General features: G+C 42.6%; 1 protein-coding gene across 1 annotated transcript in view; it reads right to left on the bottom strand.

The window, feature by feature from the left end:
* Positions 1-17,025, bottom strand: part of CPED1 (cadherin like and PC-esterase domain containing 1) — a 218,620-nt gene that overhangs the window by 38,320 nt on the left and 163,275 nt on the right. The window contains exon 18 of the mRNA XM_048836189.2: positions 4,154-4,271. Within this exon, the coding sequence (XP_048692146.2) occupies positions 4,154-4,271 (118 nt within the window). The remainder of the gene's footprint in view (positions 1-4,153; positions 4,272-17,025) is intronic.

Raw genomic sequence — 17,025 nt, 5'->3', positions numbered from 1 at the left:
TCTGAAGCAAATATATTTGGTAACTGGCAGGGTGTTTTGGCTTATCAGACAGATAAGTATAGCGTCCTCCCACATAAAACTGGCATAAATCTTTCCTGTCAGCTCTTGGAAAGCCTTGCAAGAGCACGTAAAGGGCAGTATTTGTCCTATACTCCTGCCACTGTGCAAGGTAATGCACTACCTAGCTCACACTGCTATGAACTGTACATATACACACATATGCCTAGAGGTTGTATTAGTGAATGATGCACAAAGGGCCTTATTCAAAGCCTGCTGAAGTAAACAGGCGTCTTTCCTTTGACTTCAGTGGGCTATGGATCAGGCCCTAAAGTTCCAGCTTTCGCTGTTCAAACTGGTGGGGGTGTCTATATGCTTAGGGATTTCATTAGGCAGGTGACTTGCCACTATGCACCATAGGGAGGGAAGGTTCTGTGGGTTAGGGCACTAACCTAGGATTTGGGAGACTTGGCTACAAGCCCTTGCTCTGCCACAGACTTCCTGTGTGACCTTGGGCAAGTCTCTGTGCTTCAGTTTCCCCCCATAAAACTTTCCTACCTTGGTGTTGTGAGGGCAAATACATTAAAGATTGTCAGGCATTCAAATACAATGATAATGGCAGCCATGTTAATACCTTACAAAATCTAGCTCACACCCATACTGCTATGCTCCCTTTTAGAATAACAGAGTAAGAACAAAAAGAAAAGGAGTACTTGTGGCACCTTAGAGACTAACAAATTTATTTGAGCATAAGCTTTCGGATGAAGTGAGCTGTAGCTCACGAAAGCTTATGCTCAAATAAATTTGTTAGTCTCTAAGGTGCCACAAGTACTCCTTTTCTTTTTGCAAATACAGACTAACATGGCTGCTACTCTGAAACCTGTAAGAGTAAGAACAGAATGTTTGTCTTACTTTGAATTTCCTGACCTGTGTTGGTTTGTGACCCAAATCTGGGGCCTGGGAGTTTTGTCAATTGTAGAGGACTTTGAAAGGTCAGTCTTTGAACAGTTGTCATGACGCAAGCTTAACTACAGCGCCACGAGCACACCACTGTAATATTAAATGTTAAGCTATGATCTAATAAGGCCCAAATCTACATGTGTTCACACAAGTCCATATGGACTTACCATAGACTACCGTGGCCTGATTCATATGCAGAAGCTTCGCAGAATTGGTTCCCTTGTTTTTAAGCCACTGTGTCTCTTTTGTGTTTTGCAAAGTGCCAAGCACATGGGCAGCACTTAAAACTAATAAGTAATATTATAATAATACTGAACAGGTAACTATATATTATGTTACAGCCTGGTTGAAAGCTCATTGAAGTCAATGGGAGTTTTACCAGTGGCTTCAGGAGGCTTTGGATCAAACCCTTAATTATTGTTGTTGATTTTTCTTACTATCACTGGAATCATTTATCAGTCCTGTGGTTCCAAACTGAGACAGATTGCAGGCAACTACCCTGGTTTGACATTAATACTCTGCATTTACTGATGAAAAACAGACATGGGGTAATTAAGGGCCTTGTCCTGAAAGATGCCGAGTGCCTCCTGGGTGGTGCTGAGCCACCTGAAATCTACTGAAGCAAACAGGAGTTAAGGAAGCTTAGTCCCTCATTGGATCAGATCCTAGAGGACTTGCCCAAGGTCAGACCAAGCGAATAGAAACCAGAGGTGAAATCCTGGACCTATTGCAGTCAGGGGAAAACTTCCAAGTTTTGCCATCAACTTCAACAGGGCCAGGATGTCACCCCAGGTCTTTGACTCCCAGTCCTCCTGACCATAAAGGCCATCCTACCTCTTCAGGGGTTTGGAAGAGTCAGGATTTTGATGTTTCTTTGAATACTTAATCTATTTAATAATCAAAGGGGAGGCAAGGGGAGCTGTGCCTTAGTCAGGACTTCAGGCTTGCTCCTAAGGCACCTGCACAGCTCTCATTGCCAGGATCGGGATCTCAGTCCATAGTTACAAATGTGGAACTCATTGCCAAACTATTCTACTTGTAGTTAACATTTGTAAACCGCAAGAAAACTACACAGCAATATATAAATGCTAAGTAATGCACACTCAGCACTTGGGCTGAACCTTGTCAGTTAGATGGTATTAGCTACCTTCACTTTGTTAACAAGAAATTATTCTTCCACTTCCGTTATGCCCTTTGACTCTTTATATATTGAATGTTGTTTCAATTTGAAACAGTTGCACCACAGATATTATTTATCAGAAGGGTATAATGTATTTTGTTCTTCATTTAGCTATATGCAGCATTCAAAGCAACCTGGGCTCTAGGACCCTGGGGGGGAGGGGGGGGGAAGAGGAGTACTTGTGACACCTTAGAGACTAACACATTTATTTGGGCATAAGCTTTCATGGTCTAAAACCCACTTCATTGGATGCAAGCAGTGGAAAATACAGTAGGAAAATATATATGTACACAGAGAACATGAAAAAATGGGTGTTGCCATACCAGTTGTAACAAGACTAATCAATTAAGGTTAGTTAATTAATTAAGGGCTATTATCAGCGGGAGAAAAAAAACATTTGTAGTGATAATCAGGGTGGCCCATTTCCAACAATTGACAGGAAGGTGTGAGTAACAGTAGGAGAAAAATTAGCATGGGGAAATAGTTTTTACTTTGTGTAAGTCAGAGAACACTTTAACCTCCCTGGACACTCAATTTCAGACCTAAAAGTCACAATTCTCCAATAAAATAACTTCAAAAACAGACTCTACTGAGAAACTGCAGAATTGGAATTAATTTGCAAACTGGACACCATTAACTTAGGCTTGAATAAAGACTGGGAGTGGATGGGCCATTACACAAAGTAAAACTATTTCCTCATCCTAATTTTCCCCCTACTGTTACTCACACCTTCTTTTCAAACTGTTTGAAATGGGCCATCCTGATTATCACTACAAACGTTTTTTTTCTCCTGCTGATAATAGTCCACCTTAATTGATTAGTCTTGTTACAGTGTGTATGACAACACCCATTTTTTCATGTTCTCTGTGACTAAATATCTTCCTACTGTATTTTCCACTGCATGCATCCGATGAAGTGGGTTTTAGCCCACGAAAGCTTATGCCCAAATAAATTTGTTAGTCTCTAAGATGCCACAAGTACTCCTCATTTTTTTTGCTGATACAGACTAACATGGCTACCACTCTGAAACCTGAGGGGGGGAGATTCCCAGATCTCAGGCTGCAGCCCAAGCCAGAATGTCTATGCTGCAATTAAACAGCCCTTAGCCCAAGCCCTGCAAGCCTGAGTCAGCTGGCACAGGCCAACCGTGGATGCCGTGTAGACATGCCCTATGTTTCTGCTAGTAGTATATACAGTAGTATGATTTTATTTCCATTTGTTTAATAAAGGAAGATATAGAAATAATTATGGTCTTATCCTGCAAAGACTTCAGCATGTGCATAATTTTATGCACATGAATATTCACATTTGTAAAAATATACAAGCTTAAATTTTTGTGGGATTGGGTCCAATATATTTCCACATTCAAAACTGCATTCCTTCTATTATGAACTGAAGAGCAAGCTTGTTCATATTGACCTGCAGCATATATCTTAATTATTATAAAAAAGACATTTAAACCATGCTATTTGGCTTGTCCATTGTGATGTTTAAATCTCTGTGCACTCGTTTATATAAAAGGGGCATATTTGGGTTAGTTTGTTTATTTAAAAATTTGGTTACTATTTTTGTCTATTCAAAACATGGAATTGGAAACATAAGACTACAGCTGGTAAAAATGCCAATAGGTTTTTTTATTTGCAAAAAAACCCCAAAACAAACTGTTCTAGGGTTTTCTTCAAAAACTTGAAAAAATTTAAGAAAAAAAATTCCATTTAAAAATGTATGTTTTTGATGGAAAATTGTCAGTGAGCTTTACAAATAATAATTATACAGGGAAACTATCTTCTCTGAGAAAACTGTTTCACTCAGAAAAAAATGTCTCTTAAACCTAAACTGCCTGTGTTAATCATGTAAGTAAAATACGTAAATAAAAGAGTCTGTATAGCAACAAAATCGTGGTTTCGCTTGTGTCTTTTGTGTGCATAGAGAAAGGACAAGGAGATTTTGTGTGTTTTATTTTAGTGGGGTGCAGGTATTTGTTTTTAAAAGGGAGCGAATACATTAAGAACCAACCTTTTGTGTCCCCAGCTTCACAAGTCTTAAACTGTGTCTCTGAAATTGCTGAAAGGTACTCAGGAGACAGAGGCTGTAATCCACAGGATTCCTCCGGCTGAATTAGCGAACCACAGTCCTGAATTACAATGAAATTAATTAAAATCACAGTAGCATATCCAAAGCATTTAACAATATGCATGGTGTAAAAAACTTTTTTCAAGGACAGCTAATGAGAGAGAGAAAATATTTGGATTGATTCTGAAATCCATTTGTCCTTCTCCATTCAACACACTTTCAAATATGCTATGTACCAGTGATTTGCAACAAACTGCCAACCTACAATCAACGTGAAAAAGGTTGCATTGAGCAGTTCCCATTCATTTTTGTATAAAAATGTATCATTTTTGTATAAAAATAAATATACTTTAAATTCTAATCGCCATTTAATTCTTACTTGCTGCCCACATTAATTTTATAGAGAAAACCTGCACTCACACAGAACATGTTTACTTGATGATATGTGCCAATTTAGCTTCAAGAAATACATGTATACCAACAATCTCATGTGCAAAGGAAAGACAGACAGAGAAAGAGAAAAGAGGAATCTCAAGAGGAACAAATGATTGAGCTGCCAGAGGGGCTGGCTTGGAAAGATTATTACCTGGGGTGGGAGATGGACATAATGAAATATAATTTACCTCAAGAGTTTGGGACACGCATACCATAGACAAAAGGCAGACCCAATAACGATCCATATACTATATTAACATGAATAACCGTCTATGCCAAAGAATGCTTAAAATTAAAAAAAATTCTTATAGCCTTGATTTTTTCTTTTTCATATTTATAGTAAATGTGTGTGTGCACGGAGATCTACAATTAATACAATCCACAGAGAATAGTGAAGTACTAAATTATACCGATGGAAGAGTATACACTGTAAATACATTTTGTTGAACGGCCTGGTTTCCTGGAATTAGATCATTTCACTGAATGTTATGGACTTTAAAAACCTATATAATGGAATTTAATTAATGTTTGGCACTTTAGAAATCTGGCAGTAACAATCTGGCATAGCAATCATTTTAAAATTAAAAGCCTTAAAGTTTGTGGGTGAATGAGTTTCATTGGCTTCAAGGAAATGAGTCTGTCTGAAAATTGCTTTAGGGGTCTGATCCTGTGAGGCACCACCAATTTTCAGTGGGATTATTCGGGTGCACAACGATTACTGGCATTATTAAGACTTAGCAGGCTTGAGCCCTTATATTCTAAATAATGTATTGTACTGACATTGTTCTTGCATATATAATAAACAGCCATCTGTGCTATGGTATAACTGGTATAATTTGTATTGTGCTATTTCTGATATCAGATTACTATATTATAATTTTCTTCATGTATAAAAAGGTGTTTGAATCCCTGCTTTAAATGCTTAGCTCAACCATAACTACGATACTGCGGCAAGTGCCTCCATAATGCATTCACATTTTTTGTCCTATAACTGTGAAAATGAAAAATATGACATGCTATGGAGATCAAAATAATTTTGCTTTTATAACATGAAAAAATATGAAAATCTGACTGCAACATACATTAAGCCATTTATTTAAATACTTTGGTTAAATTAAACATTATTCTATTGCAATTTCAGTACTCTGTAAATTGATTTTTAATTTTTCATAGGATTATTACTTTTAAACAATTATAAACATACTATACAGTGGCAAACAGTTTAAATAGACAGAATAAACCATATAAAGAATGGACATGTTATAAAAATATTTTTCACGCTGAAAGGAGAATAAAATGAAATGTTTAGAAGAAGGTAGTGAATTTATACTTCCCCTATTAATTGAACTATACTGATTTTGTTTAATTCTTTATTTTTCTTAAATGATACTAAAATAAATACATCTACTGAATGTATTTACGATTGCTTCTAAAATGCACAGCAATCAAACTATTTAGGACAATGTTTTTCAGAAAATATTCTTCGCCTCCACCTTCAAATTAGAACCACGAATGAATGACAACCAGTTAGGTCTTTAGACTGTTGCGGTGAAATCCTAGCTCCATTTAAGCCAATAGGATTTGTGCCACTGACTTGAATGGAGCCAGGAAGTCACCCATGAAATCATTAAATACTAGCGTACCTTAATTTTTGCTAAGATTACTCTCGTAGATACACCCAAAACACAAAAGCAAAGTGCTCTCTCACATAAGGCCTGATTTAACGCCCCTTCAAGTAAGTGGAAAGACTGTCATTGACTTCAAATTGATTTGGATCATTTTAATGCACAGGACTCACTGTAGTGGAGACAGCTGTATCTCTGTGGTTTTTTGCACTACCACCTTACTCCCTGTTTAGGGTTTCACAGTTAAAGAAGGCTGATATAAGCAAATGAATGACACTGAGTTCTTCTAGTGTCAAACCGTGATGTCCTCTTGGAGTCTCAGGGTCTGGACACACTGTACAGATATTTGACAGTATTACTTAAACTAACAGTAACATCAGAAAGCTTCAACCTTGCAGCACAACAATTTGCACAAGGCTTCACAAGGAAGGCCTAAATTCCTGACTACCCTGCTCTTTGCTCTCAACACAGTGCCATAAGATAACTTAACAGGGATTTTCTTGTTCAGACTTGTGCACAGTGTAGGTGTTTAAACAAAAAAATATTCTTTGATTTTAATTGAATTCACTGGGTGATACCATCAAGAGCAAATGTTGTCTGGCAGGTTTATAGTCACTGAGTCAGTTTCATTTGTTAAAAAGCACTTGGTCTGAAATACAACATAGATTCTTTAATAGCAGAATTCTCAACTTGGAGCATCTGGCTATGAGAGGTCATGGTACCTGCAGTACTTGAGGGAGGCTCATTTTTGCTTTTACAAAGGTCTAATCTTTTATGATCAAAGACAAGTTTAATATTGCTATATAAAAATGGAGCTGAGGCAGCCAGAGGTCAGACACTAACATTTACTCTAGCTCCATGTATGGTACATTGAGGGCTTTATTAACAGCTTGTGGATTTGTCAAGTTCCCCACAGGTACTGCACTGCTATGACACCCCTCTCACCATGCCCGAAGATGAAACGTCTTGTGATCTTAGGTATGTTTACAAACTATCGCTCACTGCAAAGATGAGAGGCAGCCAAGCAAACTTAAATGATACTTCCCCCTTGTCTCTGCTCCTGTGAATACTCATTTTTAAAGGGCAGTCAGAAAAAGAGCCCTGAACGTCTGGACTGAAATCAAAAGAAAGCTCCACTGAAATACGTATTTCAACACATAGCTAGAATTGATTCTTCATATGACTGGTTTAGCATTTTATTAGTAAACTTCACTTTTATCTTTACAGAAGATTTCTGAGGCAATAGCAAACAAAAAGATAGCAAAGCTTTTCCATGTGTGTCTAGGTAGCTTTCTGTCAACCCCAACCAATATTTAGAGAAGGAAAAAGTCTGTTGGGTGAAGGGGAAATCATCTCTTTCTAAAACAGTCTATAGTGAGCTTGTGCTTTATAAGAAGCATCAATTGCACCCTTTAGGGTATGTCTACACTATGAAATCAGGTCGAATTTATAGAAGTCAGTTTTTTAGAAATCGGTTTTATATATTCGAGTGTGTGTATCCCCACATGCTCTAATGCTCTAAGTGTATTAAGTGCATTAACTCGGCGGAGTGCTTCCACAGTACCGAGGCTAGAGTCAACTTCTGGAGTGTTGCACTGTGGGTAGCTATCCCACAGTTCCCGCAGTCTCCGCTGCCCACTGGAATTCTGGGTTGAGATCCCAATGCCTGATGGGGCTAAAACATTGTCACGGGTGGGTACATATCGTCAGGCCCCCGTTCCCTCCCTCCCTCCGTGAAAGCAAGGGCAGACAATCGTTTCGCACCTTTTTTCCTGAGTTACCTGTGCAGACGACATACATGGCAAGCATGGAGCCCGCTCAGCTCACTGTCACCGTATGTCTCCTGGGTGCTGGCAGACGCGGTACTGCATTGCTACACAGCAGCAGCAACCCATTGCCTTGTGGCAGCAGACGGTGCAATAGGACTGGTAGCCGTCATCGTCATGTCCGAGGTGCTCCTGGTCGCCTGTGTGAGGTCGATCAGGAGCGCCTGGGCAGACATGGGCGCAGGGACTAAATTTGGAGTGACTTGATAAAGTCATTCTCTTTAGTCCTGCAGTCAGTCCTATTGAACCATCTTATGGTGAGCAGCCAGGTGATACGGATTGCTAGCAGTCCTATTGCATCATCTTCTGCCGGGCAGGCAAGAGATGAGGATGGCTAGCAGTCCTATTGTACCACCTTCTGCCGAGCAGCCATGAGATGTGGATGGCATGCAGTCCTTCTGCACCGTCTGCTGCCAGCCAAAGATGTAAAAGATAGATGGAGTGTATCAAAAACAAGAAATAGACCAGATTTGTTTTGTACTCATTTGCAAACCCACCCCCCGGGCCCCCATCTAGGGGACTCATTCCTCTAGGTCACACTGCAATCACTCACAGAGAAGGTGCAGCGAGGTAAATCTAGCCATGTATCAATCAGAGGCCAGACTAACCTCCTTGTTCCAATAAGAATAACTTAGGTGCACCATTTCTTCTTGGAACCCTCCGTGAAGTCCTGCCTGAAATACTCCTTGATGTAAAGCCACCCCCTTTGTTGATTTTAGCTCCCTGTAAGCCAACCCTCTAAGCCGTGTCATCAGTCGCCCCTCCCTGCATCAGAGTAACGGCAAACAATCGTGCATCTGAGTTGAGAGTGCTGTCCAGAGCAGTCACAATGGAGCACTCTGGGATAGCTCCCGGAGGCCAATACCATCAAATTGTGTCCTCAGTACCCCAAATTCGACCCGGCACTAATCCACTTGTCAGGGGTGGAGTAAGGAAATCGATTTTAAGAGCCCTTTAAGTCGAAATAAAGGGCTTCATCATGTGAACAGGTGCAGGTTTACATCGATTTAACGCTGCTAAATTCGACCTAAAGTCCTAGTGTAGAGCAGGGCTTAAACAACCGCCCTAGGTTTTCAGCATGATTTAGAGCTAATAACTCTGGATGTTTTGTTTCACCTACAGCATGAGATAGTAACCTGTTATTATGTAGTTACCAGTGCCTACATTATAACTTTTAGTCCAGTAGTTAGAGCACTCTCCCTTTCTCCCACTCTGGCAGACAGGGGTGAATTGAAGCTGGGTCTCCTACATCCCAGGTGAAAGCGCTAACCACTGGACTAAAACCAATAAAGTAGGCCCTTCCTCCTCTTGGATTTTGAATGGGGCCTAATCTGGAAGGTACCGGATCAGGCCCCACATGCAAGTTAGGTGGACAAACCCCTACCTTTCCGTGGTTTGTGAATTGCTTTGGGGCTGAAGCAGGGAGGTAGGTGTCGGGACACTTAGAAAGAAGCAGCAGTACACATGCTCAGAGGCAGAAATGTAGGCACAACTTTTACTCTGAAAAACTTAGATACACCTCTACACCCCGATATAACGCAACCTGATATAACACGAATTCGGACAGAACACAGTAAAGCAGTGCTCTGGGGGGTGGGGCTGCACGCTCCGGCGGATCAGCGCGTCCGGCTCCGACACACTACTCTGAGCGGTGTGTTAAGGGTGCCGGGCCGGGGCCAAGGGGTTTGATAAGGGGCAGAGGGTTTCGGGGGGTAGTCAGGGGCAGGGCCTCCACCCACCCCATGGTCTGGGAGGCAGGAGCTGTGGGGGGGCAGTTTTGGGGGCCTCTCAGGTCCAGAGTGGCCCAGGTGATTAGCGGGGGGCCGGGAGCAGCCCGCTCCGCTTCCCTCATCCCGGCCCCAGCCATGTCACTTGGGGGAGGGGGCTTGGGGGAAGGGATCCCCCCCCCCGTACTCACCAGCGGCGGCAGAAGCAGAGCAGCCCGCCCCAGCCCACTGCACTCCACCAGCTCCCAGCTGCAGCGCTCCGCTTCCCGCTGCAGGTGCGTGCGGGACCTTTCCCCAACCGCCCCCTCCAGCAACACGGCTAGGGCCAGGGCAAGGAAAGTGGAGCGGGCTGGGGCCGCAGGTGAGTGCGGAGGGCATCCTTTCCCCAACCCTCCCGCATTCACCAGCGATGGGAAGCAGAGCGCTACGGCTGGGAGGTGGCGGAGTGGAGTGGGCTGGGGCCATGTTGCTCCGCTTCCCGCTGCTGCTGGCGAGTGCCTGTCAGGGGGTGGGGGTGTGGATAGGGGTCGGGGCAGTCAGGGGACAGGGAGCAAGAGGGTTGGGTAGGGTCCTAGGTGTGATTAGGGACGGGAGGTCTCTGGGAGGGAGCAGTCAGGGGACAAGGAGCAGGGGGGCCAAAGCAAGTTCGATATAACATGGTTTCACCTATAACGCAGTAACATTTTTTTGGCTCCCAAGGACCACGTTATATTGGGGTAGAGGTGTACTCAGCGAGTTTAGGTGCCTACAGAGTTTGGGGGGAGTTTTGTGGACCACAATGAAGTCAAAACTGGGATTTACACCTAAAACAGGAACTTAGGCACCGACGTCTGGGGTTCAAGCACCAAAGTACTTTCTTGACTCTCACCCTAAGTGCTCAGTGCAGAACACTGAGCAGTATTCTGTGCCAGTCTTACTGAACAAATAAAGGAGCAGTGTATCAGAGCTTATCGTGAAATAATAAGAAATATATAACTAAGCTCATGGGCAACTAATTTTTAGCATTAAATACCATGGATAGGTACTGAGAAATGAAATCCCACCTCCTTCTACTATCACAAACCCAAGCTTGTCCAGAATGGTGGAAGACATACACCTTCTTTGTTCATCAAAATGGAGCAGAAGAGGCCTTGCACGACTCCCACTCATTTCCTGATCTCCCAGCTACACTATCTTGCCCACTGTTAGCTCTGCATCCTTAAAAGCCATGCAATCATTAGCGCACTGTAGCTGATCAGATCTCCTTTAAGTGGCCTGTGGCACGCCTGCCCTCCCTTTACAATGTTGACATTACTGCCCTACTTCATTTAACTCTGTTTAAATTTTAGATATGACAGAATCAAACTTCTTGCAAAGCAGGCTATTTTGAATGCTCTCTACGTCTTTTTAGTCTCACTGGGGCTACTTGATCTGGTTCTATTTAAACTAATGCATATTTCTCATTAAGTTCTTTCATCTCTCTCTTTTTAGCCAATCTAGCTCTACTTTTTTATACATAGCTAAAACTTGATGCAAAGTGATTAAAAATGGAACTCTGAAAGGAATGCTAATAAAATTAGTCAAAGAATGAGCTATAAAAAAGTGAAATTATAGCTCATTGGGAGGCAATAAATCGTGAGCAGATGGATTAGTTCCACTCTATCAACTTTATTATTATTGCAGTAACAAATGAGGGAACAGTCAGCATGCTGACTTCTATTCAACTTGCTCTCTATATCTGGCTGAATTAATCAGTGATAGATGAACCACCAAAGATTCAGATGTTCAGTTTGATTCAGCTCAACACCCAATAATGTAGTTGCTTAAATGAAAACCGATTAAGCTTGCAAAAATGGAAATCTCATGCAAGTGGTGGTCTCTTCAGAAATTTCAAGTACTTGAAATCAATGAGAGTTAGGCACCTAAATATCTCTATGGATCTGGGCCTTAGTTTCCCTATGCCTCAGTTCCCCATCTGTAATATTGGAATAATATGCCAGGCATGTTGTGAAGACAATTACAATAAATACATTGTGAGGAAAACAGCTTCTGCAGTAATAAGGGGCCATAAAAGTACCATAACTAGAAAAGGAGGGAAGCCAGTAAGCTAGAATCTGGTGGTTGCTCCTTACAGCATGCAGCCTGAAGTTGGGAGGTGGAGGAGGATATGAAATGCTGGGAGTTTGACAATATTGGCAGGGCAAGGCAGGAACATAAGACACAAGAGCTGAAATGTGAGTAAGGTGGAGCTGTGCAGTCTTATATTGTTTTAAATTAAATGATATGATTGACAATTAGAAAGATAAGGTGGGTGAGGTAATGTCTTTTATTGGGCCAACTTCTGTTGGTGAGAGAGACCCGCTGTCGAGCTACACACAGCTCTTCCTCAGACCTGGGAAAGGTACTCAGACCATCAGAGCTAAATACAAGGTCGAACAGATAGTTTAGCATAAGTAATTAGCACATATGACGATAAACTATCTGTTTCACCTTGTATTTAGCTGTCACTCTGAGTATGTTTCCCAGACCTGAGGAAGAGCTCTGTATAAGCTCAAAAGCTTGTCAGAAGTCAGTCCAATACAAGATATTACCCCACCCACCTTGTCTCGCTAATATCCTGGTACTACAACAACACTGCATACAACCATTGACAATTCGCACTGGATTTTAATTTTTGTCTAGGAATATAATGTAAATCTTTTTCATGCCATTTTCTTTTCCAGTCCTATATATTCACCTGGAATATCTACAAAATAATGTTACACCTCCACTGATCTGAACACTGAAGGAAGAATGTCATGTCTACACTGTGGTGTCTTTTGACAGAATTTAGGCACCTACTCTACTTTGGCACTTTTGAAAATCCCCCTAGATACCTATCTGCAACTTAAGGCACTTAAATACATTTGAAAATCTGGCCCTAAACACTTGTTGACTGAACTGTGGCCACAAATGCGTCTCATCCTGAGACCACAGCAGATGTAAAATGGCTTCCTCTATAATGGGGATGATAAGCTCGGGAAACAAGACATTATTTTGCTGAGTGTGAACTGCTTATCAACAGAAATATTTCAAGTTTCATACACTATTTCCAATGACTTTTCATGTCCTGTGTTAACAATATTAATGAATTAATGAATTCTTTTAGTTAGAATGAGGGTAAGTGGGTAATGGTTCCAAATCATCACCCTCTTGACAGCCCAGTAGTCAATGCAGGGCCTCTGGGAACCATCCTTGTTTTTCACAAAGATGATCAGGGCCCCTGCTGGAAAGGTGGATGGCTGGATAAAGCCCTTCTGCAGATTCTCCCACAGATAGATGTTAAGGGCCTGGTGCTCTAGCTTGGAAAGGGTGTACATGTGGTTGAATGGAATTTCAGCACCTGGCTGAAGGCTGATAGGGTGTATCTGTGGTGTGAGGGGAAGGTGCCTGCATTTCTGTTGTCAAATACATCTGCAAGGTCATAGTACTTGTGAGGTATTTCAGTGGTGGCAGACAGGATGGTCGGGTCTATTCCCATGGGTCTATTCCCTCGCTGCAGAGATTCCCCAGATAATGACATGAACAGCAGAGGATACCAGTTTGATTTGGTCTCTGGAAGACAGAATCGTTGGCAGTAGTGGGAGAAAAAGTGTACTGTCCCTAATCACCAGTATATACGGGAACCATGGGCAGAGAGCAAGAGCATTCCCAGAATGACCAGAGAGTGGGAGACCTGAATCAACCTGAACTAAAAAGTCTCCCAGTGCCTCTAGAACAACATTTCTCAAACAGCGGTCTGCGAGGGAACTCCAGGGGGGTCCATGGGCCCCGCGGATCAACTCCTCTCCCTCCCTCTTTGAGCCTCCTGCAAGCCGTGGAACAGCTTGAAGCGGGGATGGAGTGCACTTTGGGGAGGGGGCAGAATCATGTCTGGGGCCACCGGCCCCGCTGATCACCTCCTCCCGCTGTTCCCCTGCATGCAGGAGGTGCTGGGAGGGAGCGGGAGGAGGGGGTATTGGGGCGCTCAGGGGAAGGAATGGAAAGAGGCAGGGAAGAGGAGGGAAAGGGGGAGGGTCTGGAGCTGAGCAGGGGTTCACGGCAAAATTTTAAATCAAAATGGGGGTCCTTGGGTTACTAAAGTTTGAGAACTGCTGTTCTAGAGGGTAATAACCCCTAAAGGGGTGGTCTGGTGGGTGACCAGCCCTGATGGTAGAAGCGACACATCAGTGGATCCAGGGAATTTTTATACATGGCAGGGATACCATAGGCCTTAGCCACATCTTGGTAGATAACATTACCTGAGGTCCCTGAGCTGACTGGAGATTCCAAGTGGACCACTGGGCTCATCGGGAGTAGGATCTGCAATGGCAGTTGGAGATAAGTCAACGGTGGGTTCGGAGTTGCTGATGTTCTGACAGGTGCATGGAGGTCGAGAGTCTTTGAAGAGGAATGAGACTTGTGCAGCCTGGACCCCCTTACTGAGGCTTAGGCTTGGTGTTTCCTGACCCCGAAATTGGTCTGACCTTTGCAGTCCATCTGGTGAAGGTCTGCTGTCACTATGATACAGACACAGGTCCAAAGTTCAGCATCATTTTTTCTCAGCCTCAGACAGATGTGGTCAGGCCTGGTCAATGTATGTGGGTTTGGGTCCTGGAGTGGGGTGTGCGGTTGAGAGATAGGGGGCCAGGGCCTTGTCAGGGTTCAGAGTCTGGGCTACATTCATGATGCCACTCAGTAAGGGGGTTGCCAATTCTGATACACAGGTCAATCTGGTTGTTGAGATGGGGTGGCAGCTCAATCTGTGCTACTTTGTCCTTTATATTATCATTCAGCCCAATCCCAAACTGATGGCATTGCATGGCCTCATCCCACTCGGTGTCTGTGGAGAGGCAATGGAAGTTGGCAGTGTACTGGGCAGCTAATCGATGCCCTTTCTGTAGTGTTTGCAGCACAGCTTCAGACGTTCAGGTGCAGAGGGGGTCACTAATGATAACTGACACATCCTGAATGAACTGCTCCAACTGACCCAGGATGGGGCTGGACTATTCCAAGAGTGATGAGGCCTGGGCCAAAGCCTCCTTCGTGAACAGACTAATGATGAACCTTTCCCTGGTTTGGGGGGAATGACTGGGAGTGTAGCAAGAAGAACTGGCATTCGTTTAAGAAACCTCAGACTGACCACGATATATTTGTCCAGCAATGGGACCTTTGGTTTCTGGGGAAAAAGTGCCACGGTTCCCGGTGAAGCCACCTGGGCTTGTATGGCTGCATTCTGGGCCAGCAGGGTGGCCACCTGTGCCTGCAAGTTCTGTATGACCCCCATCAGCTCCACCAGAGAAAAATTGTCCTCAGCGCAGTCCTGCAGGGAGGTGGGCCCCTAACGTTTGTATTGGGCTGCTCAAACTATAGCCGACCGGGCCATGGGCAGTCAGGCACAGGGTGGAAATCAGAGTTTGGCCTACTGGTTAGAGCTGGGTCCAGATGGGGACAGAGTCCAGGAAATGAGCCAAGTGTCAGTACTGGAGGGACAGAAGCTGAATGCCAGACCTGGAGGGTCAACCAGAGATGTAAGCCAGAGTTACCACTTGGGAGTTAGCGCAGCCAGAAATCTAGCACCCCGAGGAGAACAGGGATTGGAGCAGAGCAGGAGCAGGGACTGGAAGCAGGAACTGGAAAAAGGGAGAGCAAAGCTGCAGGCACCATATGCATTGAGAAACCTCTGATCTGCTGTGGGGGCCAGACCCATAAGAAGGCCTGCTAAATCAGCAGCCAATCAGGGGCTATGGCCACTCTATCAGTTCCAAGGTAGCACAGCTGGACTCATTAGTTGTCAAGCTGTGAAGTTAGTCCGGGAGCAGGCCAGCTGCTAGTCCGGCCTCTGACACTCAGTCACGGAGTCCTTAGACCTCTGTCATTCTCTGTAATGTGTCATTTTGACAGTGTAACTATCTTTTGTTCATAGGTACATACAGTATGAATTAGGTACATTTATGATACTACATTTATGAAGATTAGAATAAGTAAAAATAATTCAGGTAAGGATTAGTGAGGCATCACTCTTACACTAGTAGAGCTTTGAGAGTCTGAAAAGCTGAGAGGTCGTCTCAGTAGTAATTCAAACAAAGAAATTTGACTTTGGTGAATGAACAATCAACCTCACTTTGTTAAAAATCAACTTCTAAACATGTGTTTTGCAAAATATTTCAAGCTGTTCACGTTTCTTGTAAAAAAAAGTAATTAGCTACAGCTTTTTTTTCTTCAGATAAAAAGTGAAGATTTCTGTGGGCTTTTCTATGACATTTTCTAAGTGAGCATGTGTTCCTAATTCAGTAAATCTTATTTTTCCTCTGTAAAAACAATCACAAAGGGCTAGATTCACAAAGGGACTTAGGCACTATATCATATATCTCCTCCTAGATGCCCTGCTGCCGAGTGGAGTTCTCAGCCCCAAGTTAGGCACCCAGGCTCCCAATACAATATACGGGGCGAGTTAGTTCACCTTAACTAGCCAATAGGAAACACAGATGAAAGGGGCAGCACTTAGGCTCAGCTATCTTATAGAAAGGTCTTCAGCCTTGATTTGAAGACTTCAAGAGATGAAGAAACCATCATCTCCCTTGGTAGTTTGTTCCAATAATTAACAGTGAGGGTGATTAAGAATTTGTGCCTTATTTCCAATTTGAATGTGTCTGGCTTTAACTTTCAGCCATTTATTGGTTACATTCCCTGCTATATAATCATTTCAAGTTACCATTTTAAAAATAAGCAAAAACCATTTGATCCATGAAATGAAAAATGTCTGTTTTTACAAAATGGAGTACTAGATATAACCAATACATTTAAAAACAAATATTGGAAAAGTATAGCAAAATATTATTTTTCTTTTTAATAGTCATAGAAGACAAATAATTTTTGTTTAGTTTCTTAGAGGATTTAAAAGTTACACAGAATGAAAATAAAATCAAGCCAAATGAGGTGTATTTTGAATCATCTTGAAAAAGTATTATAGTGTTTTCTTTACACTTGCTAATGCTAAATCAAGTTATTTTTTTTAGCTATTTTAAAAAAAGGATGACATGTGTTTCTTTGGATTTGCAAAGAGAAATTTTTCAGCTATCTTAAAATGAGTCAAAGCAACAAACCTCTCATTTTCTAAAACAGCATTTGATCAGCCATTGGGTAGGATACGTAATGTCTGTGTGGAATCTGGAATTCTACACTCTTGCACTGGCGTAAATCTG

This window comes from Caretta caretta, chromosome 1 (genome assembly GCF_965140235.1).
Source record: "Caretta caretta isolate rCarCar2 chromosome 1, rCarCar1.hap1, whole genome shotgun sequence".
Lineage (NCBI taxonomy): Eukaryota > Metazoa > Chordata > Testudines > Cheloniidae > Caretta > Caretta caretta.
This window is presented reverse-complemented; position numbering and strand designations above follow the sequence as displayed.